The following is a 27,758-nucleotide window of genomic DNA, read 5'->3' on the forward strand; positions in this document are numbered from 1 at the left end:
ATTTCAGCTTAAAAAAAATGTCTGTAAAATTGCATTACATTTCACACCTAAGAAAAAGTTCTACTCAGATATTCTCAGTCTTCTCCTGTAATTAATTACAAGGAAGGAAAAAAAATACAAGCTCTGTCAGCAGGAAGACAGGTGTATAAATGTAATCAGATGTTATGCAAACCATTAGATACATTTTTAAGTGCTAGTGGTTTGAATTCGTTTGACAAGCATGTAAAATGCAAATGATCCCGCCCACACATTTTTAGAATAAATTAAAATACACTTAACATCATATTTGTTAGTCTTGTCCCTAATGGGAAGGCTATGTACTCTGAAGTATGTATGTGTGTATTTAAATAGTATTGTTATTCCACCTGCTCTGAAACTGAATTCCAGCAGCTTTCTACCCCCCATTCCTAATTTGCCCTCCTTATTCTTTTAAGACTTAATTAGATCTGTTTTACTTTAGAAATTAGCTTTCATTTAAAAAAAAATTGATATAGCATTTTCCTTGTGTCTTAGATAGGGATTTTCATGTGGAGGAGTAGTTTCTTCAGACTGGGCATATTGTTCTCCTGGAGCTCTTTGAACTATAAGAGCTGAAAAAATAGGTAGATACATTCGAGAATATGAGCATCCTGTATACACTGATGTGTATATATGAAATCAAAAAAACATTTATTTGCAATTTTTCTTTCATAATTTAATGAAAGATTTGGGGGGCTATGAAGCACTTTGCCTTGATTTAATCATTCAGAGGATATTTGAAGCCTGGTAATTGTTTTCCATGCCTTGAGAAAGCCATGTAAGTATAGCTGATAGCACCACCCATAAATAGCTATATGGTCTAGAGGAATTAGCATAGGACATATACTTCAGTGTTTAATTTCCATCATTATTCCTTCTTGTGATAGTCCTGTACACATAAAATATGTAAAATTTTAATTAGCTGTCTCAAAAACATCTTTCATGTTGATAAATATATTTTTGATGGACTGAAGTGTTTAAATTTTAAATAATGTAAGTACTTAAGGCAGAATCCCAAAGACTGTCACTGTCAGATTCAGGATTCAAATATTAGTCTCTAACTTTGTTACCACCTACCAAATCCAGTAAGCTTCACTGTGATCAGTTAATCTCTCCATCTTTTACCATAACATTCTGTAATAAAAAAGACTAATAATACTTTAGCTCAAAGAAGGTTTGAGCTGTACTTTGTTAATGGTTGCACAGCACTTGTAAATTACTAGTTGTATATAGATACAACCTAATGTTACTTTATTGTCTCCTTTATGCCCCAAAGCATGTAAAGGGTCAGAGAGCAAAACTGCTGAGAGAAGGAAAAACATCTTTTCCATCTTGGGTTTCTTGGCTGCTGGGAAATGAGGGAGAGAATATCTCAGAGTATATAGAGAGCTAAATGAACAGAGCAAGTGAAAAACAAGTGTGTCTAGCCAGGATGGTTTTTGTTAATGAGAGAAGAAAGAGAATAAGTTTCTAAGATATAAACCTATACAGAATTGTCTCCCTTTTTTCAAGGTGACTATCATGCATTTCACTATGTAATTATTTCAGAAAAGGCTTCTGTAAAAACCCCATGGGTTATCCATTTTTTTCCTCTGTAACTTCTCTCCTTATTCACTCTGCTCAATTTCTTTAACACCATCTCTTTTTAAAATTGTGAAAATTTGCCAATTCTGGATTGAGCTTGAGTTTCCTCTTTTTTTTTTTTTTTTTTTTTTGTTGTTGTTGTTGTTGTTGTTGTTTGTTTGTTTTTTCCAATGATTAAGTCCCATCTCACAGTTTTTTTAACCTGTTTCAGTTGTTTTATTACTATGGAAGTTTTTGAAAAATTGAAGTAGCAATTTTGATCTTACCAATGTATATAAATATCTTAAGGGACGTTGTCAACACGATGGGGCCAGACTCTTTTTAGTGGTGCCCAGTCATAGGACAAGAAGCAAGGGGCACAAACAGAAACACAGAAAGTTCCATCTGAATATGAGGAAGAACCTTCTGTACTGTGAGGGTGACAGAGCACTGGAACAGGTTGTCCAGAGAGGCTGTGGAGTCTCATTCTCTGGAGATACTCAAAACCCACCTGGACGTGATCCTCTAGGTGACCCTGCTTGAGCAGGGGGATTGGACTACATGATCTCCAGAGGTCCCTTCCAACCTCAGCCATTCTAGGGTTCTGTAGTTTTCAAACAAGAGACCTTTTAACTTTGGTTTCTTTCTTAGATCTTTTAAAAATTTTCGGACAGCTTATATGTATTACTTCACATTTTGCAAAAAAACTCTTCATTTTTTCCTTTATATACATATACACAAAGTGAAAAGTTAATTGGATCTGTCTGTTATTTCATGCCCTCCAAATTGTGACATCTATATGTCTGTATGTTAGGAATTCAGAAATTTTCACAAAGTGTACATTTTAAAATTTTAAAAAGACAACATATTTTATAAAAGAAGTCAGATCTAAATTTAACATTAGGCTATTAATCAACAAATTTACAAATTGAGTATACAACTCTTGAAAACTTAGGTGTCAGATTGTACAACTGTTTGTATGAGTAAGTCAAGTTTTCAACTATTTGTAAGGGAAGTTGAATAAAGAATTTGACTAGTTTTTTGGCATGGTAGATGTAATTACTTAAAGGAATGGTAGATACATGATTTGTCATTGTTGATTTTCATTATATTATCAATTTAAAAAAAATAAATCATTTTAATGGTTATTTATAAATATGTGTATTAACAGAAGGCTTTCAAAATATAACAATTTTTGTAAATTGTTCTAAAAATATAAAAATTAATGTCAGTTATGTATTATTCATTGTTGACCAATGAACAAATAAGTGCCATGCAATCACAGAAATTTTAAAAAATCAATTATTCATTGTTTATTATGTTTAGAGAATGATTGTTTTTCCTAATACAATGCAGATCTTTATTTTTACCAAACAAAACCTTTATAGATGTTATTACATAGCAAGTTTTAATTGAACGAAGTGTTTTGAACACAACTCTCTTTATATATTCGTCTAGGTTGCTTTTACAGTTCTGTTTGATTTAGAAGCTCTCCTGAAGATCTGGTGTTTGGGTTTCACGGGATACATCAGCTCATCTCTTCACAAGTTTGAGTTACTACTTGTAATTGGAACCACTCTTCACATTTATCCAGACCTCTATCACTCTCAGTTTACATATTTCCAGGTATGATCAGCTACGTTCACATTTTACCCTAAATACCAATTAAAAACATTATCCATCAAAAGGAGCATCTATTTCACTCTCATTTACTTTTATTCTCAGATTACTGATGTTCTCACAATATTGACTACTGTTGAAAACGTCTTTAAAATACCAACTAAGTCTGTTCTTAACTATGTTTCTTGGGTGAATTTACAGAAATAGGATTATTTCTAAGTTTGTCTACCAGTCCTGCAACTTTCTGTTTTCAGTAACTCACATTTCTGCACTGTTCAGTAGGTTCTGGATTAGTTTGTTCCTTGTCCTTCATTCAGCTTTGCCTTGTATCCAGCTGCTTTGTCACTTTCCTGTAGAGTCCACCAGTGCTTTCCTGGCTTCCGACACTGACAACTCAACAAACATGCTGTTGCTCCTCCAAATCTTAATGTCTGCAGCAGCCACATCTCTAACCGAGACAAGTCCTCACTCCAGTCATTGTGGGTTTTCTCCAGAACCATATTAAGGTTTGGTTTATAGCTCTCTGACCATTCCTAATTGAGAGGGAATGTGTGTTGAGGCTCTTCCTACAGTTTCACTTTGGGGAAGAGTAGGGAATAGAGACAGGGAAAGACTGATTAATTAGACTTCTGAATTCTTCTTCTGTGAACCAATCCAACCAATTCCCTGTTCAGCCTCATCAGAGTGCTTAGGATTGCGCCATTTGTGGGAGAAGGTGTTGAGATTCATTATAATGTGCTGTATTCTACACTGCTGAAGAAAGTGTTTTTCTTTAAAAAAAATATTAAAGAATGCATATCATGTTTGTCCATTATTCAGCAGTGGATTGTCATGATGAAAGATTAATAATAAGTAAAGGCAAATAATAAATAGCATGGCAGAATCCTGTTGATATATGTGATTAGCTGCAGTAACACCCAGTAATCAAGTGAGTACACAATGAGGGTGGCACTCTCCCCAGGTGTGGGTGATAAAAAAAGCCATAATGGCTTTTTCAGACTTGTGCAATACCCGTCTTGTATTCTTTCTAAATGGTTCTACAAACCTGCTCAAGAAGGATTTCAGAATTTCAAATTCTGTTTTACTTTCACGTGGTACCATTTGAAGGCTTTTACACAGGTATACTTTTGATATTGCTGTCCAAATATGTTTTTTTTTTTTTTTTTTTTTTTATCATTCAAATGTTGCATGATATTCCTAACATGCAAGAAAGGAAGCATGTGCAGGAGAATGCCTTTGCACTCCTGTGCAAAAGCACCCAGGAAACTGAACTGGGAGCTCTCAGTTATTAGTTAGCCACTTAGTTAACACATTGGTACATAGTTAGTAGGGCAGAGGCTGAACACATCTGTTGACTTCTTTCTAGAATTTTTACGTATAAATTATGGGCACTTTGGACAAAGTACATAATACTATCACTAAATCATAGGACCAAAAGTATAATTAAAATGTAGACAGATGTTGATAATAAGTAATACAATAAGTTATTTATTTTCAATGATTTTAAGTAGTTTCCTGTCTTTTGTTGTTCGTGTTGTTTTTGTTTTTGTTTTTTTCTAAGTGCTCACTTTTCTGACAGAAAATTTCAGGATATGATTTTTATCAAAATACATGTGTATAAGAGACCTATATTTTACAAGCAGAAACAGCTGCTATCCTGAATGATTTGGGCTGTCTTTTGCAATCCAAATCCCCAGAGGCAGATGACAGTAAGGCTGGAAAATACTTTACCTTTGATGTCAGTGTGTAAAAGAAGTACACACCATATTCTCCCACAACTAAGCTTCTTGGCAAGCTAGATAACACATTTTCAAATGAGCCAAGGTCAAAAAGTATTTTTCACTTGGATAAATCTTGATGGTAGGCAGATTTCCAGGCCTTTAGATATTAATAATGACAGGTTAAATGTGTTCCTTGTCAGCCAACAAAACAGGTTACTGAAAACACAAGTCTTATTTGACACATTGCAGGATAGTAAGCAGACATATTATTTTCCTTGTCTAGTCTTCCTTAGCATATATTTCAGTCTGCATTATTCATTGGTCTTCATCATTCATTACCTTTTGCCAGCACATCATTTGCTCTTCACCACATTGGCTACTGCCCAGCTTCCCACCTGTCTTTTTTACAACATACAACATACTGACAACATACTCACTGTATGTTCATTCAAAGCACTTTGCAAAGCTGTCTGAGAAAGAAAACATCTATGAACTACAGCAAAGCACCTTTCTGTGGCCATTATCTATAGAACACCTCATCAGCAGAGAAATGGCAGAATTTGCATATTACTGCAGATATCTGTAATAAACTGGCATTTTTATGCCAGTTTATTAGCGATTTAAACAGGATTTGACCTACGCTGGATTAAAGAGAGTATTTGTGTCTGGGAAAATATTTCTGAGTCATTTTCTGAATAAATACCACTTTTAGGAAATGCAGCTATTATTTGGGACAGAACAGTAGTTTCTCTTGCAGTTTTCTTTTTGATTCATTTTTAACATATTTTTACATTTAATCTAGACAGGGTACCTTCTAGATCTTTAAATTTTAATACAGTTTGCCATCCAACTACATGGAATGAATAAATGTTCATTACTGTGTACTTTTGCTAGATTTAATTTGTTGCCTAATGAAAATAAATGAAAATATAGTATCAATAAGATTAGTGTGTTGCTTAAAGGTCAATTAAAGCTCCCCAAAGGAAGGGAAAAAATTAAGGCATTTAGTAAAGTTTATCTAAAACACAACTCAGAATACAGACTAGCATGAAATCTTCGCTCCACTGGGGTCATTGTTGACACTAGTACTGAAGAACATTTACACACAAAGTAGATGTGCTAACATTTACACTGCAGGTAGATCTTGTAAGTCAAGACACCACATTTAAATGTTCATAGTACTTAGAATTCTCACTAATGTCTTTGGCTGTCACCATCTCAATAACCAGTTTTATGTACTTTTATTATTTGTAATGCGAATACATTACCAACGTTTTTAAGTATCTCACCTTATTCTAACGATGTGAAAGTTAAGCTGTCTAGTGTAAGCTCTCTGTCCAGCACCCTTTTTAAATATTGAAGATAGTGAAGACTCCCCTGTCTCACATTAGGGGTTTGGTATGTTTGAAGTAAGTTGTTCTCTGGTGTTAACTTTCCATCTCTGCTTGACAGTAAAGCCTGTTCTGAGCCCTGCCAGACATTACAGCATATTCTGGGTACCTGATAGATAGGGAGATGAACTGCATGCAAAATACAGAGGTGTACATTATTAGCAACCTACAAGGTACAGACAAGTCTTTCTGTAGAACAACTGCCATATCCTTCTGTCAACCTTATTTTCTATCCAAAAGCAGCACGGTAAATGTATTTGACTTGCACATAGGGTCAGTCTATAATTGCACTGTAATCCCTACCTTTCAGTTTCAATGTGATTCGTTTGGAATTATGGGCTATAACTTGGGCTAGAGATTTTTTATTATTATTATTTATTTATTTTTTAGAACTTCCAAATGTCATTTGCCCCACAAAGAATCTCAGAGTCATAGAATCCTGTCAGTTGTCTCCAGCGACTGCTGTGGTTTGCCACTGCCTCCTTTTGATATTAATGTTCAGGTCACTGTTTCTGCCACAATTTTTTGATCTACATGGGAGGATCAAAGCTTTCACCAGCTTTTCCAAGGTAGATTCAGCAGCGAATGGGTCAGGAGTTCCACACATGATCACATTTCTGCTGCCACTACTAACACTGAGAGGTGTAAAATATGTCAAGTACATTAGTGGCCCCCAGTGCTGTTTCCTCTGATATTGAGAAATACCACCCGAAATTCCCTTGTTATTTAGACTATGAAATAGCAGCATGTGCTTATTACTAAACTTGCTAGGTTGTACTGTACACAATGTCAAGCAATTTCACCTTCACTGAAATGGAAAGATGACCTGTGGAAGAAGATTTGGCAGTTTTCATGCAGATATGTAACCTGGAGTAACAAATAACAAAATCACAGAAAAGTTTAGGTTAGAAGTGCCCTTCTAATATCATCTTGTTCAGCCTGCTGCTCTAAGCAGAGTTTTCTTCAAAGACTATTCAGGACCTTGTCCATTTAAAATAAGTGTGATTTTTTAACAGTGATGATAAATAAGCTTTGGAGCAATTTACCTAGCATTGCAATCAATTCTCAGTTGCTATATCAAGACAGATTATTTTGTCCTCTGCTGGAGACCATTCTTATTGTTCTGTAATATTCCTTATTACATCCAGATTTAGTATATGTGGTATGTTTTGCATATATTTTTGTTCCCTTTGTTACCCCTAAAAAAGTGCCAACTGCATTTCTGTGATGACTATGGGTCATTGGTGAACTGATGTTAGCATCTTCATTATAGTCCTGTGCCTCTGCTTCAGGACCTCTGCTGTCATACCATTCCTGTACACCTTGATGCTGCATTTTATGAAGGGACCATAGATAACTTATTCTATGCAAAAAAATCTGCTTTTTTTACTATATGTTAGATGCAAAGATGCACGTAACAATAAGCGTTACAGCACACAATTAAAAAAGGCTATGCAAAAGACAAAATAGATAAAATAATGACCAGTGATCTGGTCATTAGGTAACTGCTGTTACTAGCCAAAACAAAGCTGAAGGCATGTCCAGATATGTACAGAGCCTGACAGGTTCCTTTTGCCCTGAAGTCTCTTGGAAAGTTGTTGGTTAACATAGTAATCAAATAATTAATGCAATTGTATTTTCTCTTTCTTTACAGGTTCTTAGGGTAGTTCGGCTTATAAAGATTTCTCCTGCTTTGGAGGATTTTGTGTATAAGATATTTGGACCAGGAAAAAAACTTGGGAGTTTGGTTGTATTCACTGCCAGCCTTTTGATTGTAATGTCAGCAATCAGTTTACAGATGTTTTGCTTTGTGGAAGAACTGGATAGATTTACAACCTTTCCACGGGCAAGTATAAGACACATTGATACTTTGTATTATTATTTTCTTATATATATTATATTAAATATTATATGACCAGTCTTCCTTTTCTTCTAAGAACCATGGAGCAGGATCAACTTAGGCAGAGAGAAAATAATTTTATTTTCTGTGTGTAATAGTCTTCCACTACTCCTTCAGTAGCGAAGTTTGTATTTTGGTTGAGTTTTGTGTTCTATTTCTGTTGTTCGGTGAATATGGAGAATTTTTATGTGTGGACATGGATGATGATAAAACAAAGCATATGGCTTAACAGTAGTCTAGCATGGTACAAAAATATAAAATAAAATAAAAATAAAAATCCATCCTCATAATCATAGATATTATCCACAAAATTTATATGAAATGTCTTCATGTGGTTTATATCTACGTATTGTGAAATGGTTGATCTTGATTTGTATAGGAATGCTTGTTTTACACAGGGTTATAAAACCTGTCCGCATTGACAAAATAAGTGTTTGCCTTTTGGATATAAATAGTGGATATTTGTGGGCATTACATTAATTCAGAACAGAACACTGAAAATCAGTGGAAATTGGAGCTAATGTATTTATTGAAGCACACTGTTCTGAATGAAAATACTGCTATTTCTTTAATAACGTATTAGACTGAGTGTACATGGATTGGTTCCAGTCACAGTTTATTTGTTTCTGTCATTACAGCTTGGTTATTCAATGTATCTATTTTAGTGAAAGTGCATTGGTGGGAACAATTAAACAACAATGAACAAGACAGCCTCAAGGATCATGCATTTAGCAAACAAAATGGCTAGACAACAATTTGTAATTATCAACCTGGATTTGATTTATGGGATGCTAGCCATCGAATTTAAGGCAAAAAATACCTACCCACAGGGAACAGAGTAATGCCATGCTTTCTAGTTTAGAAAATGTGATTAGAAAAACAGCCAGTAGGATCGTAAAGAATTCAGTATAATTCGTTTTTGAAATGCTGAAGAAAGCAAAAAGAAAATAATACACCTGGAGCTTTACTTATGAAATCAGGCCTCTCTCTCTAAAGCGAGTGATATTACCATCATATTCTATGTCCAAGTGCCATGCATAACTTCTGATTAAAAATTTCCAGCTGCAGAAGTTTGAAAGTGCCATAGAATTTAGTTTTAGAATTAATTTGTTATTTATGCAAAATGGTGATGACAGTCCTGAAAGAATTATTGTAGTATAATTAAAATAAGAGATATTCACAACATGTGTATTTTAACTAGATTAATTGGTATAAATATCTGAGACAGATTGATTTGCAGTAAAATGTTGCCAAGATATATCAGGATGTTAGGAAAGTTTTAAATGGTTTTGGCTGTTCCATCTGAGGCCAATTAGGACTTAATAAGAACCTTTAGTGTATTGAATTTTAACAGATACATGTATATACTAAAATACATTTGAAGAGTGAGAAAATATTTTCTCCATTAAAAAATAAAAATAAAATAAAATTTACATTAAAAAAAAGAACATCCAAGGTTGTTCCAAGACCAGTTGCCACTAATAAAGGAGTGTTCCAGTAGTAATGAATTGAAATATTTTTAATAGTTTTTGTATAGTAACCTATGGTAAGAGTGCCTGCTTGTTTTTTAGTTATTGTTTGTTTAAATATTCAGCTAGTCATAAATGATTCAGGAGTATAATTTACAGTATGTTTTCTTTCTGTAATTTTCTAGTGAAGCAGTTTTTAATAGTTCAATAGAGTCAGTGAAAATTTTGTACTAAGCAAATTTTGACTGACAATGCCCCGCTAAAGTGTGTCTTGCTACTAAAGGCTGAGGGATTACCTCTAATGTTTGTTCTGAATAAAGACCACAGAATAAGACAAATAATGCAAGACAAGTAAGTAAGACGAGTTTGCAATAAGGCAGTAATAAAATATGCAGTTCTGGGTTTGCCTGGAACATATTATTTTCATAATGTGACTGAAGAAATGCTTGCAGTGCTAAATAATGTAGGAGGCAATATAGGGTCTGCATCAGCAGAATTTGTGACAGTGATGTTTTAGGGGCTCACCCCCAAATGAGAGAACCCCAAATGGCCAGCACTGTTGCTGTGGGCTTCTTTCACTTCTGAATATGCAGAGGACAAGTACGCTAACAAAGTGGTGGCACCAGAGGTTAAATTTGGAGTTTTTACATTGAAGTGCCTTCCACAGTGAGACAGACAAAACGTAAAATCATTTTTGAAGCTGTAAGTGCTTTATAAGAAAGCACAGTATGGGTTTTGGAACAAGGAGACCTCCTCCTTTCACTAATGCCTATAAATTGCATGTTTTCACATGGTTTCCTGACAACAGTCAATAGGCACAAGCTCGGTGTTGCCATGGTTACAAATTTCACTCTTCTTTTGCCCATTGCAACTTTCCAAATGGACTGGCTTTCTCTCTAATACTAAAGTATAAAAATATAGATGTTTGCTCTCCTTTTTCTAACTGATCTGCCATCTCTATTTTTACGTGTCTTTGGCTGCACATACTGAGCCAGGAGGGTAAAAAAGAGGGTGGCTTAGTGTTGAGCCCAAAATGAAGAAGAAATGAGAGGGGGAGTTCTGCTCAAAGGCAGCAGTGTAAGATGGCTGCTAAGAAATCTAAGCATTCACTGTATAGACAATAAAATATTACCCTGCTGTTCTGTTAAATGGGTCAACACCAAATGAAATCCAGGCCCAGCATATCCCAACAGCAACAATCCCACCATCTTCAGTAAAACCAGGACTGGCTTTCTAGCCTTGAGCTTGGAGGAAGCTCCATTTGTGACTTGTTAGTTCAATATAACTTTAAGTTCCCTTAAAAAAAGCTGAACCACATAGTCTGAATTCTCTGATGCAGTTACAGTCTCAGTGCTGTGGACATGTTTTTGGAAGGCAGCTGCTCTTCTCACAGAGTGTCATGGAGCACTCATTACTGTATCAGGAGAAAAAGGAAAAATCAGCACGGGTAGATGCAGTGCAACCATTGCACAACATTGGCATACATCCTGTTATTTTCATTTGCAGAAGTAATCCCACTGAATGTAGGGCAGCTTCCAAGACTTAGGAAATCTGGGAACTGATTACCAAATTCCCCAGGGATTTGGCCCATAATTTTCTATGGACAAAGCAGCAGTTACAAGTCAAGTACATTATAGCTGGAAGTAGTTTGCATGGCACCACCCCAGAATAAATGGACAGGCTATCAGAGCTGGCACTTTTGCTTGTACATACCACCAAGCGTTCGCCAGTCTTCCACTAAAAATAAAAAGGTGGTTTGACTTCCATCATCAAAACAGCTAATTAAGTAATAGGGCATAAATACTCAAAGAAATTGACAGCCTTTTCTATAACATAAATTAATTCAGAAAGTCACCATTTGCATAAATCTCTAAGTCTCATTTTCACAGATGTTGATTCTGTCAGCTAGATAGTTGCATTTCAAATTCATTTTAAAATAAACAGTGGGAAGAGCACCTTTCAGCTAAAAATAGCTTGCTCTGGAGGAGATTGCTGGGTGCAAAACAAACTCATTGTGCGCTGCCGTGTTTTCTTAAAACTAACATTTTGTGGTATACCGGACTTTGACGTGATAATTAAATATTTAAACGCTATTGAAAGGCCACTTTAAATAGCTACATGCTTTATGGACAGCTCATTTAGATTGAAGAGTAATCTTTATAGTGTTAAAAGTGGGCTTTTTCCAAATGAATATAGTGCCTGTACTAATACAAGGTCCACAACAGAGAATTGGGGGTATCTTTATACATGAAGAATTAATTAAAATACATGTTTTTAAAAAGCAATAAACTGTAAAATTTAAAGTGATTCAGAATGAAGGATACTGCACTGGTTCAATTACCCAGTAACCCAGGTGTTTTTAAAGCCAGCAGTGGGATGTATCACTTAAAGTAGTATCCCCCTATCTTTTATTTCGCTAAAGAGCATCACACCCATCAGGTATGGCCACCACTGTCTCCAGAGATGCTCTGAGCACAGTGAAACAGCAATTGCCTCTTTTAGCTTTATCTGCACTTCATAACAGGAGGCTGAAAACTGGTGCTGCGCACTGATGGGGTCATTGTCTTCTTGTCCACTGGCTGATATAAAGGAGGCTCAATGCCCCATTTGTTTCAAACATGCTCCCCAGCCTCTCCACAGCCACAGATCTCAGATGTTTCCTTCTCTGTATGTTTTGCACGGGGAGGGACTTGAGGGATTTCACAGAGCTAGATAACACTGGTTGGTATTTTGGCAGGGTCAGGGGTTAGTTTTGTGTCTTTTTAGTTGTGAGATTCTCTGCATGATCTTTTGTGAGGAAAGGAATCACTAGTAAGATCCTGTCTTTGCACCATACAAGGAGTCTGCAGCTGTGGCTGGGAGGGGACACGAGTTCAAAGGGGTCCTGCCTGTGGCAGGACCTGGGCACAGGCCTGCAGCATGCTGGTTAACACCAAGACTATGGACAGGAACGTGCAAGTAGAGGGCACTGTGCAATTTCCAGTCTGTATTCGGGCTCTCATAACACATGATATAGCAAAGATTTTAGCTGACATAAAGGATTTAAAGAAAGGTAATTGTGAGCAGTTTTCTGTATTTGCTGCTTCTAGTTTATACTAGCCTTTGTTCTGTGCATGATCTATGAGTTGAAAGGAAAAGCGGGGACATGACATTTGGTCAAGGTGCTGCTGACACAGAAATTGCAGTCATAAGCTTAACTTCATCCCCCAGTATATGCAATTGCTCACTTGGATATTTTGATCTATTCCATGTACACCTTAGCTTTCCTTCTTATGAGTAATTTGGACGTGTAGGCCTAATCATCTCTGAAAATTTGGTTAGTGTGATTTAATTCCAAAAAACAACTGTAAAAATAGATGCCTCACTCAAACTCCAAGGTCTCAGCCTGACTGCTTATGCTTCTCTTTGCTTCAGAGAATCCATTTCATTGTTTTTCAAGTGAAAAAGTTTGTGTCTACATATTTTCAGCTTTTTCCACATGCATTTGGGCTTAGGATAAGTTGATACAAAAGGCTCTCCAGATAAAGTTTTTTCATGGGTGTAACATGTTCAATTTCTAGCACTTTTTTGGTATGTATTATATTTTAGTAAGATCTCAGCTTTGATCTTTGCTGTCTGGAAAGATAGTACCTCTGATGCCAGGCAAAAGCAAAGGAAACTTGTGTGATAGTTTGGCATCATTGAAAGATTTAGTACAATCAGGATCCACACATCATTCCTACTCTGTAGTCAAACTTCTGTGACTAAGGCAGAGCAGTCATCAGTGCCTGTGTATGATGTACATTTCATGCTCACAGGTTTGTCATACTGAGGTAGATTCTGGTCCGTGCTGTGGTCTATGGGTGCCATTAGCTCACCTACCTTCAGCCAGTGGCTATGTAAACCTCTGAATCTATGTGTTCCACCTTACCTTCACAGTCAATGAAGAGATGGAGACAGAGGGTGATGTATCTGCTTTAGTTATTTATGTTGAGCAAGCTTTTAGTGATTACCCACATGTAAACGTCTGTAATGATTGTGGCTGAATCTGATCACATAAATCCTACCCCTGACTCAGGCTCTGTTTTTTTTCCTGGTGATTCCCAGTTCCATGAGCAATCACTCCTTCGGTAAAACAGAGGGGCTCATTTTGAGTGTGTGTGTGTCAGGTACCACCTTTGGCCTCATTCGTTTTTATCTCTCTGAGCCTGTTTCCATATTCTGACCTGAAAGGCTTTTAACATACCTCCAGCAGTTAGGCTGCATGAATGGATAGTGACCACTGATCTGCACCATAAAAGGATAATAGTTCTGGTATCTCATTGGCATCTTACTGTCATCCTATCCCTCATGGGTTGGGATGTAGCTTGTCTTGTGCTTTACACTGTTTAGTGCTTGCACTTTGAGCTGTGGCTCAAGTGTGCATATGGGGTTTCAAAGGTTTAAGACATCTGGGATCTAGGGCTCATCTGGATTCATATCCTGTCACCAAAGATAGGAAAATACTTAATTTACTCCTTCTGTTTTTGACATGGACCCCTGGTCTGAAGGAATTTGAAAATGTTACAGAAACAATTGTACAAAGAATGCTACTGTCAAAACTTGGTTATGCACTGGGATGGGTTGCCCAGGGAGGTGGTGAAGTGACCGTCCTTGGGGATGTTCAAGGAAAGGTTGGACATGGTGCTTAGGGACATGGTTTAGTGGGTGACATTGGTGGTAGGGGGGTGGTTGGACCAGATGAACTTGGAGGGCTATTCCAACCTTAATGATTATATGATTCTATAAAAAGTGTAGGGGAAGGGTATGACTTACTGAAACAGATGGAAGAACTGGGATCTTGTTTTATATTGCTTAGTCTCATCAGTAGGAAGCCTAAAGTGCTTCTGCTGTTAAAATAACATAAATGTATGATCTCATTTAACTTTTACATTTTATTGTAGGCATATTTATAGAGAGGCAACCCTGAAGAATGTGCATAAACAAAGAATTACAATACAGTGTTGTATTGTAAACAATGAGCTGTGATGCTCAGGTCATCCTTCCTATTTTGTTAGCCCACAAGTAAACCAAAAAGGTTTTTCTATGGGCTAATGGAGGCAAGACTGTTTATTTCCGCTTGTGCTCTGAAATAACATTTCACCTGGCTTTACACATTGAAATACACTAATTTATTAAGTTTTAAAAAGAAAGAAAGAAAAAAAAATGTTTTGCTCTGTTGAATCAACTTGAGAAATGTGTTGATAAAAACATATTAATATAGTTCATGAATTCTTAATATTTATGTGATTTTTTTTCTTGCAGGCCTTCATGTCAATGTTTCAGATTCTCACACAGGAAGGATGGGTAGATGTCATGGATCAGACACTGAATGCTGTAGGACATATGTGGGCACCAGTAGTTGCCATTTATTTTATACTATATCATCTTTTTGCTACACTGGTAAGTTTTGATTTGCAAATGCACTGTGCTTTTCTTTGTTTTGAATTACTCTCATACCTATTCAATGTTTTTCTCATCTAGTTAAAACTAATTGTGATGCTTATTTTCAGCATAGGGGGCTTTCATTTTAGTTCTTTGATGTAGTAGAATTCACCCTTCAGCCATGTGGCATAAGCGGGGAGCGTTTGTTCTGGTGTGAGTTGTTCTTCCTAAGATCCAAGTCACACTGGTAGACTAATAATATAATTGTTAACTGTCTTGTGCCTTCACAGTTCTGATGATTGCAGAGTGAAGCAAGCGCTTTTATTTATCATGTTGAAATAGTCTTCTCAATTTCCATTGCAGTCTCTTTGCAGCTGTAATTAAAGTCAGAAGTGTTAAGCCTTAGGATGCAAACTCCTAACTATAAAGCAGTGCTTTCCTGTTGTCTGATGCAAAATCAATGCATGGAAAATACGTGATATACTATATCAGGCAATAAAAGGATGAGACTTAATGAAGCAGTTCCTGCATGTGTATGAAAATGGGGATTATATATAAAAAGATGCATTTTTTTGTGTATGGATTTCAAATCAGATTATTACATTTTTCAGTAGACAAAATGGTATGGAAAACATGGTTTTGGAAATCCTATATCGGTAAGGGCTTGGCACCATATTTTGAATACCAACACAGAGAAAATACCACAGCCGGGGGAATAGCCATTTTATCCACTTTTATTTCACTCCTGCATTTGTTCATTTTGTATTTTGCATTCACTTATTCACTGCAGGTTTTGATGCACTTATTCATAGTTTCATTTTTTTTTCTTTTTTTTTTTTTTTGCTGAGTTGCCTACTTAGGTGAGGTGCTAACTGTGTTTATATGATCTCTGTCAGTTTCCTGTTACATTTTTACTTTATTATGTGTTCCGCTTCACTCATAATGACTGACTGATCAGACTGTAATTGTGGATGCAGGAGATTTCGTCACATGGGTTGAAATCCTCAATAAGTGGCAGTAAAGAGCATTCAATTCTCTTAGAGCTGCTTAACCAAATTAAAATATAATCTGAGCAAAGGTCCATTGTCAGAAGTTACATGGAACTTATACTTCTAAGGAGTATTGGGTCTGGAAAAGCAACTTCTTATGACAAATAAATCCTTAAAACCCCATGGGAAGTGGGGAAAAAAGCAAAAAGGAAGACGATTTTTGTCATGAATTTTCAAAAAGTTGCTGGTTAGAGAATCTTACTGCTTTTTTTTTTTTTTTTTTTTCCTCTTAGATAAGCATTAAACAAGTAATAAAATAGTGCCAGGTGGCCTCTGTGCTAAAAATTCACATCTTAATGTAACAGTAACTTAGCTGTAAGAAATGTTTAGTGTTCTGCTTTATGTGTTATGTTTTGAAATAATTTTCTAGGGTTCCTACATTTGTTTACTCAAACTACTTATTTTGCTAGGAGCTAAGTCATCTGTCTGTACACCGTCCTTCAGTCCTTTTCCAGGGCATTCACAGTTTAAGTAAGCAGTCCTTGCTTTGCTTCATACATGTATACCTCTCATTCACCTGTGGAAATTTTATATGGATGAATAAACTATTTTATAAGAGAACTTTGTAAAACTACCTGGCCTTATGAAGTTGTTAGCTTCAGATCTAAGACTTTCCTCAGACCTTGGAAGAGAAAAGCTATGTAGGACGAAGTTGTCTAGAGGCAAAAGAAGCTTAAAGAAAGAAAATATCGTGGAATTGGTAAAGTAGCATGAAAATGGTTGGGCTGCTCCTGAAACCAAAAAGAAGAGATCTAAGAATAAACAGCCCTAAGTGAAAAACAAAAATGAAGTCAACTGGAGAAATAACTTTCACCAGCCAGAAGAAGGGGGAGGATTAGAATTGAGAAGTGGTAATTGCAGGCATTTGGCAAAACAGACTATAGAGCTTTTGAAAGAAATGAATAGGCTTCACATGAGAAAGCAAAGTTGAAAAGCTCAAAAAACAAAACCTCTCTTGGAAGTGAAGACTGTTATTAGTCGAGATGGCAGTGGAGGAAGTTAAACAAATAATAAGTTTGCATTTAACTTTTCTTTTGTGGTACGTGGTCTTTGGTTCTTGTTGAAGAAAGTGAAAATGGAGTTAATGAAAGTCTTGATGCCTTGATACAAATCTGTGCATGAAGCAGCAATGCAGTAAGTGGTGATATCTTTAATTAGTACTGTATTTCTTTTTTTCATGCGGAATGTAAAAGAAATTTCCTTAACTAGTATTCTCTGAGCTCAGGTAGTAGTATATCATAGGCTGTATAAAGTATCTGAAGAAGAAAAAAAAACATACTGTAAAATCCTGACAGAATGATAGCAAAACCGTTCATTAGTAATTAGGGATCAAAGTGCTTTGTGCCACGGATTAAGTATTTTATCAGAACTATGTCCTTTTTTGCAATCTGAAGGCCATCTTAACTTTCACAGTTCATAGTAGTCAGATCATCAAAAACAGTTTGAAGTCCTGTTTAAGTGTGTGGCATATTTAAAATGTCTTTTCTAACAGCTGCAGGAAATTCTAAATATTGCTAGACAGTTCCCTATGAAAAAAAAAAAAAAAAAAAAAAAAAAAAAAACAACTTTCTGAAGAATGGCATTTTATAAGTTTATGAGTAAGAGCTCTGGTTGTCAGTCAGTGGTTCAAAACCAAAGAAATATTTTAGGCCTGCAACTCCTGTAAAAGAGATGAAATTCTTACTGATGTCCCTAGGAAATTGGTGCTTGCCTGTAGAAGCTCAATATGTTTGTAAATATTTGCCTTGATCCTCAGACACTAAAACCTTGGCAGTAGCTGTAAAGCTACATCTGTATGAATTTGCTGCTTTAAGACATAAGTCATCTGGAGAGAGATGCTGAATGGAGGTATCCTCCCTCACCTACATCCACTCTCTGCCTGTTCCATCTCCTTCACAGCCATATCAGTGAAATTTTCCCCTTCTTTGGCCTCTAATCACTACCTCTACACAAGGAAAATATCATCTGATATACACATACTTTCTTTTCTGTAATTCTTCCTCCTAAAGGCATATCTACACAACATTTAATGGACAGTAAATGAAAATGCATGTGTTTCCAACACTGTGGTTCCTGATCCATTCAAATAATGACACAAATTTACTTTTCTTTCCAAGTGGAGTTAGCTACTTTGCACAGAGACATTGTGAGCATTAAGCAAGTCAAATAAGCCAGAAACAATTTACTACTTACAAAATGACTAGCAGGCATACATAGGCAAGTGATATTAGCTCAACAAATGTCAAAGGCAATACCCCCTTTTACATCAATAGCACCCTCATTTTTCCATTGTATTTAATAGTATTTCTTGAGAAATATAAGGCAAGCTTTACAAAATAATTTGTAATTGTTTTGTAGATTCTGCTCAGTTTGTTTGTTGCTGTTATTCTGGACAACTTGGAACTTGATGAAGATCTGAAGAAACTTAAACAAGTAAGAACATGTTTTTTTCTGTGCTTGAAAGTATTTTCAATAAAACATTTCTCTACTGTTGTTCTTATGGCAAAAGATGTGAGACATTTCATGAGTATGAGGAAAACAGTAGATGTTGAAAAGAATAGCCGTTCTTCGATGGATAGTTGACCGTCACAAAATACAAGGTAGAAATTAAGAGATTATTAAAAAAAAAAAAAAAAAAAAAATGGACCCACTTCTGCAGAGGGTAAACTTTTGTAAGATGTAGCTCCCATAGCCTTTTGAAAGTAAAATTAAGTAAAAATACTTAATTTACAGCAAGGCACACAATCTCTCTGACTTCAGGCCTCAAAAGTTAAAATGCTATGAGCCATATGATAATGTATGAGCACACTGTGGAACCGCTGCAGGTGAGAGCACTGGCAAGAGTCAACAGACAGGAAGTGATAGAGGGGATCAGGTTGAATGTGTTGGGTGAGTCCTAAAGACACTTGTCAAAGTTACCTCGCTTGCTTGATTCTCCAGATTTGAGGATCAAGATTACCTAGAAGCCACTGTCTCAGGTTTGAACCCCAGAATGAAAATCACATAAAATAAATGTAACTAGAGGATTCATGTTGGCCATTCTGACCTTCTGAGAAAATCACCAGAGAGGAAGGTGTCTCTATGCTTTACATAAATACACCGGTGTGATTTTATTTGTGCAGAGATGCAAAATCATAAGCATTTGCCTATTTCATGTGTGAGATAGCATACTGAGAGCTTAATATGTCAAAAGTGCCTTTGAAATATTTGGGTTATAGCCTTCTTTCACCCATCATTTTTTTGGTTTTGTTTTTCTTTAATGTGCATCAGCAATTGGTGTAGAATTTTATTCTTTTAATCCTTGAAAAATAATCTCCCAGATAATTTACTGATTTTGCACTGAAGCTAATGTGCCAGATTAACTTTCCCTTATTTTTCCAAACATATTATTTCTCTTTTAGTTTAAAACTGAAGTTATGCATTTCTTGATTTATTATGTTTGTATTAGTTGTGCTTATTTTCTATAAATTTCCCATTTGTCTAAACATGTTAAATGTGGATTTAAGGGTAGCATGTTTCATGTATGCTCACTGAATAATAGTAATGTGTCAAACTACTATTCCTTCCCAGAATTCTAATATTCAGGGCACTACAAAATAAAAATATAGGCACTTTAAGATCTTCTTTATAGAATTCAGTCTAAAAATCATTATGGCATTTGCTGCTGCAGTATTAAATATCAGTGTATACTGCAAATGCAGTGAGCTAAAAGAGTAGGCATTTTCTGGCACAAAGAAATATAAATACGGGATATCAGTTAATCAGCTCACATATGTGAAATTAGAGATCTTATAGTTGATTCTGGGATGGCCAGACAATCTTGAGTATGCAAATTGAATAGACCAAATCAAGTTTACTCATTGCTCCTTACCAGTCTCAAGAGGTAAAATGATCTGAAATGAAAATGACTCAGATGTATGATAAGCAATGTGATATCATACTGATAATCTTACAGGAAAATTTTCATAATGTCTGCATGAATTAGGAGCACAAATCAACTTTCTGAAGTGAACAGCTTGAGACGTAAAATCCTGTAGCTTTCCTGTGAAACTTAGCTTCTTTGATTCATAAACCACTTTTTAAATCTACACCTTTGCTTATGAGATGACAGCAACATGACTTTGAGTTATAGGTGCACCCCTCTGGAACTGGTGAACAAAAAGCAATGAGGAGAGGCTGTGGTGGTTTTACCCAGCTGGGCAGCAAAACTCCACAACTACTCTCTCACTCCTCCTCCTCAAAAGATGAGGGGAAAAGAAAGTATGATGGAAATTAAAAAAAAAAAAAAAAAAAAAAAAAGCTCATGGATAAGGATAAGGATAATTAATCAAAGGGAAAAGGGAGGAAAAAACAAGCAAAGGACAAATAGACGCAGAGAGGACAAATATTCTCTACTTCCCATCAATGAGCAATGTTTGGCCATGTCCACAGAAGCAGCACCACTTGCAGTGCTTGCCACTGTGTTAGCCTGAAATCTTCTTACCCAGGTAGGAACCCTGTCTCCGTAATAACCATAGAGTATAAGTAGACCACACTCAATTAAAAAACGTAAATATAATTACTGAAAAAAGTCCCCAAATTTCATAACTTTGAGAGTGGCAGCAGCACAACTACACAAGTTGGATGCTGAGCCATAGTAAAACAGATGCCCAAGTGAGCAGACCTTCTAGCTGCCAAACTTTCTAGCTGCCATGCAGTGTGGCACCATCACTTCACTGACAGTACATTTTATTTCCATGACCAAGCCAGTATTTAAGGAAAAGGTCTGCAGTTTGCCATTGGACATGACAATTTGTTTGACTCTGGCATAATGATGCAGTTATTATATACCATTTTGATGTATAAATATATCCAAGCTGGCTGACAGTGATTCCCTTGTATTTATGCTTTGAAATATTACTTTAAACAGTAGCCTCTCTTCAAAGACTATTGCTCAATAGTACTGAATATATTCTCTTCTGGTGTTTTATACAAACAAATTCATATTATGAAAAGTGTTGCATGGTTTAAAAATGCTTAAGGTGAAAGAAAGTAAGAGATTGGTTCTTGGAGCTGAATCACGGAGAATTATTGGAATGATTGCACACCTGACTAAGTGACTAGAACAGAAAAGGTTTCCTGTGCGGTAAATGCGATGGTATCACAGGCTCAGTGCTGATAGTGGCTATGCACTATTGTACTGAAATATTGGTTGTCTTATCTCAGAAGATAAAGCAGGAAGAGTTTTTAATTCAATGATATTTTGAATTCTCCGCTAAAAATGAACTATAAGAAGAAGGAAGATTGTGAGGTAATTGTTATGTTTTAATCAAGACCATTTCTATAAGGAAACAGATCTGTATCACTGCAAAGGAAGTTTTTTGACATCTATAATTCAAAGCTGAATGGTGCCAAGGGATAAATCAATCTTTCAAACTGTTAATGTAAAAGGCATTGATTTGTTAAAAATGGTGAAATTATAATGCTCTCAAAAGTATTTCTGTCCTCATGTTTGCATTTTTTTCTCTACATTTAATGGCTGTTAAGCTTGGGGGCGTTTTCAAATGATGAAGTACTGGATGATTTTCAAGGAAGAAGGGAGAATATGACACCTAGCTAATAATCCCTTTGGGACGTATACTTCTTAATTATAACTTAATTCATTTTCTTGATCTTGGTAACAGAAATATTATTAATTATCTTTCAGATTATTGAGAAGGGACTAATTACCCAATACTTGCAATGTACTCTAAAATGTAAAGTGATATATAAACACTTAGTATTTGTGTTGGTTCAGTAAATGTGTTTACATAAGAATAAATCCAAGCAAAGAATACATTACACAAGTAGGAGATTATAAGTAAGATTGTAAAATGATGTAATTAAAAGACAGTAAACTTTTAGAATTAAATGTACCTGTGTGAATTTATATCCTCATTTTATTTAAGGATATACATCATGATTCAGTTTTCAATTAGATCATTATATAATATTCTTTCCAAAAGTCTAACCTCATTTATAGCAAAGAACACATACAACTCACATTAACAAGCAACTAGGTAATATTTTTTTTCTTTATTGTACAATGCATGATTTGTGTATTATTTATTGCACAGTATTCAAGTTTTGCTGTGAAGACAAAACTATTAATTGCCTTCCTGACTTTCTATGATGCCCTTCTAGACCAAAAATAACACTTGTAAAAGATTGATTTAAGTGATTTACTTAGCTTCACAGGTGTATATAGGAATAGAATCTATTTTTCCAATACGCCATTCAGTTGGTTTAGGAACAGAATCATTCTTTGTATTCTTATAGCTCTGTGTTTCATTCACAATATATCTCCCATGCCCTGCCACATGTCTCATCTTGGCTTTGTCTGCCTTTATAGCTCATGTCAAGTGAAAAGGGCTTGTACAATAGCTCATTTTCACTAGCTGTTTGTACAATAAACTTGATCCTTTGCTGCAATACAGACTGACTAACACGTTAGTTCATCTTCAGATACGAGGTTCATCCTGCTCATTCTCCAGTGATGCCCTCTTCTATGGCGTTCAGAGTATCATGAGTTATGCGGATGACAAGGGTCTAAGGAACAAGAAATCTATCAGCTACAATCTTGCTTTCCTCCCCTTTTATTCTTTTCTTCTGCCCCCTGTCCATAAACTGTTGCTTACAATTTAAGAAGCTGAAAGGATTCATCTGAAAGCCAATTTTTGGACTTTTCGTTTTGGATATTCAGCTGCATAGTGTGAGTTATAATCCAGGTGTTGTTTGACTACTTCAAAGAACTCTTAACAGATTGTGAAGCATGACTTTCCTTCACAACGGCTCTGTTAACTTTTCCCATCTTATTTTCCACACATTTACTGATTTCAGGTTTCAGCCCCAGAGGTTGTCAAAGCTGAGAGAACATGCAGAAAGCATAATTGATCTGTATTTGATGTGTTCTTATACTCATTTCCTAGACATCTTCTGCTGGTTGTGTCAGAGACTGGACACTGGTGAGATGGACCTTTGATCCAACCCAGTGCAGTCATTTTTAAACCTCTAATTTTCCATAATCTGCACAGGATTTCAGAAGCAATTTACAGGTAGCACAATGAAGAACTAAAGTCATAGAGCTCAGTGATGGTTAAAATAATGCACCATTTAAGTGTGTTCTATTTCCACAAGGGAAAGAGCAAACCTCTCAAGCATCTCTGAATGTAAGCAGTTGCCTAAATTCCTTGGCCATGTTATCCTACTTCTGTAATCCTATTTTCTGGAGCTTCACAGTTGAAATATATGTAATTTCAACAGTATTAGAAGATAAAATGTTCTTGATATGCTTTATGCTTGTGATAACAACCCCTGCTTACATTACTAACTTTGAAGGGTTCATCTTAAGTCTTATATCAGATGAGATTGTTGTGTCCCTATTTTAGAACTAGAGAATCAAAGCTGAAGTGTCATCTTTGGGTTCATATATAATTTGGACACATCTGGGTTTTCATACATGGAGAGGAGGAGAACAAAGTCCCTCCGGTGCCTAGGCCCCTCAAGTCAGACAGGAATATCCATCCACATTGAATTACTGAAGTCACATATAAGTGTAGTCCTGCTGCTTCAAAGGAATATTCCCTTAGGGAAGGTCAGATTTCTGTCATACCATCACGCATGTTCTGTCTTTGCTCTCATGTGTGCATTTAAAACATGAGTACAGATTGCATTCATTACTAAAAATATTTTCTCAAAACATGCGTTACTACCTAGCAACAGAAATTCTTGGAGGAGTTAATAGGAATATGCAGTAAGGACATTTTTCTTCCAGTTTAATGAAATTCTTATGCTCATCAGTGAAGGTACTTGCCAGATATGCATACTCCCTTCCCTCCCATTCTGCTCCATCATACAGGTTTTTTTTTCCCCTGAATCCATATCTAAGCAGTATATGCAGGAGGATGCAGAGATGTGTATAAGTATATATATAGTATATATTTTTATAAAAGCCTGCTTTTAGAAATACATTATTTTGCCTCAGTGCTTTTAAAAACAGCAGATGTTTACTATGTTTAGTTTCTCTTTTTTAAAACCTCAATGTTAACTCTTTGATGTTGAAAACAGAAACTCATAAACAGAGAAGCCTGGAGATAAAGATAGCTTCTTTGCTTGTTTTGTCTTTTGTGATAGATTCTTGTTTTTGGCAACAGTTAATGTCTGAGCAACTCAATTTGACGTCAGTGACTTAGGGTTAGGTTTTAAAATGCTTAGAAGCTTTCCAAAATGAAACAGTTCAAGAAACATCAGTATTCTTGATACAACCTTCATAGTGAAAGACAAGAAGGAAACCGTTAGGTACTCTGTTTGATAAGAAGGAGCAATTGTAGCAGAATAAAATTAATCAAGACTTGGGTACCATCCATTCGATGATGGCATCTGGTTCCGTAGTACTCCTTGTTGTCTTTTGTGGTGGTGGTAGTGATGGGGACACAGGGAGGAGGGAGGTACTGGTACTACAATCCACTACCACCTGATTGCCCAGAACTACAGCACCAGCAGGGTATAGATGTCTTTAAAAATAAAAATAAATAAATAAATAAATAAATAAGGAAGAAAAGTTTTAGGTGTTAATCCATTTGGTCTTAAAACTGCCTTGTTTTTTTCTTTGATTTTTTTTCTAGTATTGTTTTTAGGGAAACAGAGCAATTAGCACTTATTTTTTTCTCACTAAGCAGTTACTTCTGTTTCTTCACTATTCTGCTTTGTAAGGTAGGAAAATCCCTGTTTTATAATGAAAATTTTGGCCTCTTACTAAGTAAAAGAAGAGTACCTAGTGTTTACTGAACATTATACAAGATATTTCTGGGGACAATATTCTAAAAATGATTTTGATACTGATCACTTTTCGTGCAAGAATGCATACATAAAATTTTGGTTAATGTCAGTGAAGACAGGTAAGTTAGTCTTTAAAATATTGTGCTTAGTCCTTCTACATTCTTCTCTAAAGTGGAATTAATTCAAATAAAAGACTCAAATCAAAGATTTATACTAAGTAGGATAAAGTATTTTTTCAGTGTTGTAGGATTCTGATCACCATAGCATCTTGTTGATTTTAAGAAGGTTACTGGAACTGTTGCTTGTAGAGTTGTAATTTTTATTAAACTAATAGCAGCACTCACGTGCCAGAGAATTCCAGCTTACATCCCAAGAACAAACATAAATTTTCCTTTCTGTGATTGCTATAGTTTTCAGTTTTGTTCATCTGTAAGCTGGAGAGAAAAAGCAAAATATATATCTTTGATCTTAAGTTCACATGCAATCAGTTCAAAGAATCATAGACTATGCCAAGTTGGAACGGACCCACAGGGATCATCAAGTCCAGCTCCTGCCTCTGCACAGGACCACCCAAAAATCAGACAGTATCTGGTGGCAGAACACTTGGGAATGGATCAAAGCTGCATCAGAGGAGTTTCAGACTAGACACGGATAAACCAAGAAAACAGACATTGGGACAGGCTTCCTAGAGAGATGGTTGATGCACCTGCCTGTGTTAGAGAGGCATTTGGATAATGCTCTTGACGATATGTTTTAACTTCGGATCAGCCCCAGAATACTCTGATATGTGATCTTTGTATGTCTCTTCCAACTGAAAACTATTCTATTCTATTCTATTCTATTCTATTCTATTCTATTCTATTCTATTCTATTCTATTCTATTCTATTCTATTCTATTCCATTCCATTCCATTCCATTCCATTCCATTCCATTCCATTCTATTCCAAATATACACTGAATAAACAAATAAATAAATCCTTAGAATTCTCTGTGTATATGCAGTAAGCAGCATAACAAAACTTTTCATGCTTTTGTAGTTTATCCAACACTCAGAATTTTAGAAGGTACTATCCTCAAGTTTTAGAACAATTATGTACCAAGAGAACAAATTCTTACTCTTTTAGATAAAGGTTGCAATTTTCTAAAATGTCAAAGGACAGAATTCACGTTACCTTGTTAGCCATACAAAAAGTTAGACATTAGTCTAAACCAGACATCTCTGCTTCACCTGTAGTCATAGTCACCCTCTGAGAAATGATTCATACCTTCCAAAATGGGTGCTCACTTTTTCTATTTATTACAGAGGGAGTCTAGACAACTAATTAGGCAGTGTCTGACTTCCAGTGGATAAAGTTTAATGACACGAATCTCCAACTTTGGGAACCGTGTTTCGTTGACATTTAATAGTATGGGTGCTTTTACATTACTGAGGCCCAAAATCACCACCTCTAATGTTAAGTGTCTTAGAGAAGTTCCTTGGTTGGGATCCTAATTTAGGTTAGGCACTCATTTGTTAATAGAAAGAAAGAAGCACAAAAGTCAACATTTAAAGCTGCTTATCTCTCTCCATTTGCATCAGAGAAAGACTTAGTAGTTTGTGAACGTAGGTTCATAAAGTAACAGGTTCCTGGCTTTGGCACTTCAGTTAGTTTTCTAAAGGTGTTGCAAGAATCCGATAGGATCTCTGCAGAGTTTCCCAACTTCCATCTTGATGGGCATAGAAGGAAATATGGACTTTATTCATTTGAAGAGCAAAAGGTATCCACAGAAAAAAGATGGGATGGTCTATGTGAAACCAGATATTCACCCTTTGCCATGGGAATATGTCAGAAGTGTGGCTCTCATGGGTCTTAATGTATCCCACTAAGTTTTTTTAGTTACATTTGGTCTTGAAAGGCAAAGACACAAATAATTACTTCCCAAGAGAATAAAGCTCTAACTGTACCACTAATGATGTTGAGGATATCCATCTTATAATCTCTGCACTGACACATTAGCTTGTGTTGCTACATTAATACCAGGATTCTGGGATTTTTTTATTTTTTATTTTTTTATATTTTATTTCCTACGATACTTCATTCTTCTTCTTGTCAATATGCTCATCACCATTGTTATGGTTCTCATTTTCTCACCTGTCATTTCTTTTTCTTTCATATCTGGATGCAGTAAGGATAGTCTTTTGATAGTCGTGTGATCACATCTGCCTGTATTCGCTTTTCCGCATTCATTGTCAAAGGGATTTATCCATCCTTCCATCATTGAAAAATTGCAAAACAGCCATCTCTTTATTAAGAGAACCTCCAAAAATTCACAAATGCAGTACTGATTTCCTTGCAGTCTTTCAAGGTTTCTCTCCTTTTTGAACTTGGCTGTTGCTCTGCGAATGATCACTGCTCTCTTTTGGACAAAAACTTCCTACTGATATTTGATGTTCACTGTTTTTGTGTCCAAAGCATGTACTTATTGCTGAAGTTTGTGATGTGAGAAAGAGCTTTCACACAAACCAGGTTTCCAATATGGGAGTCACACTGGCAAAGAGATAAAAATAAGCAGTATGCTGATCTTTCCCAGAGCTAAACACAGAAGTCCATTCTGCAAACTAGCCTTCCGTTAGTGTGCTTTTCTCTGTCTCACATATAGCATGATTCTAATGTCAGTGCTGGGGAAAGTTACAAATTTTAACTCATTTTCAGGCTTGAGTTATTTTTGTTGTTTTTCTGTTGAAGTCAAATGAACGGGAAGAAAAAGCCAGGGTACTGCCACTGACCTGAATCGCATGATAATTTTTGTTTTGATGAAGCACATGATGTTTGCTGAGATAGTTTATC

The 27,758-nt window shown here is 35.8% G+C and overlaps 1 protein-coding gene across 1 annotated transcript in view; it reads left to right on the forward strand.

Annotated features, from left to right (window-relative positions):
• The window catches only part of NALCN (sodium leak channel, non-selective), a 233,975-nt gene that overhangs the window by 129,122 nt on the left and 77,095 nt on the right, over positions 1 to 27,758 (forward strand). The window contains exons 12-15 of the mRNA XM_035318632.1: positions 3,040 to 3,207; positions 7,968 to 8,159; positions 14,966 to 15,103; positions 18,493 to 18,567. Coding sequence (XP_035174523.1) covers positions 3,040 to 3,207; positions 7,968 to 8,159; positions 14,966 to 15,103; positions 18,493 to 18,567 — 573 coding nt within the window. The remainder of the gene's footprint in view (positions 1 to 3,039; positions 3,208 to 7,967; positions 8,160 to 14,965; positions 15,104 to 18,492; positions 18,568 to 27,758) is intronic.

The sequence above is a fragment of the Oxyura jamaicensis genome, chromosome 1 (assembly GCF_011077185.1).
Source record: "Oxyura jamaicensis isolate SHBP4307 breed ruddy duck chromosome 1, BPBGC_Ojam_1.0, whole genome shotgun sequence".
Classification (NCBI taxonomy): domain Eukaryota; kingdom Metazoa; phylum Chordata; class Aves; order Anseriformes; family Anatidae; genus Oxyura; species Oxyura jamaicensis.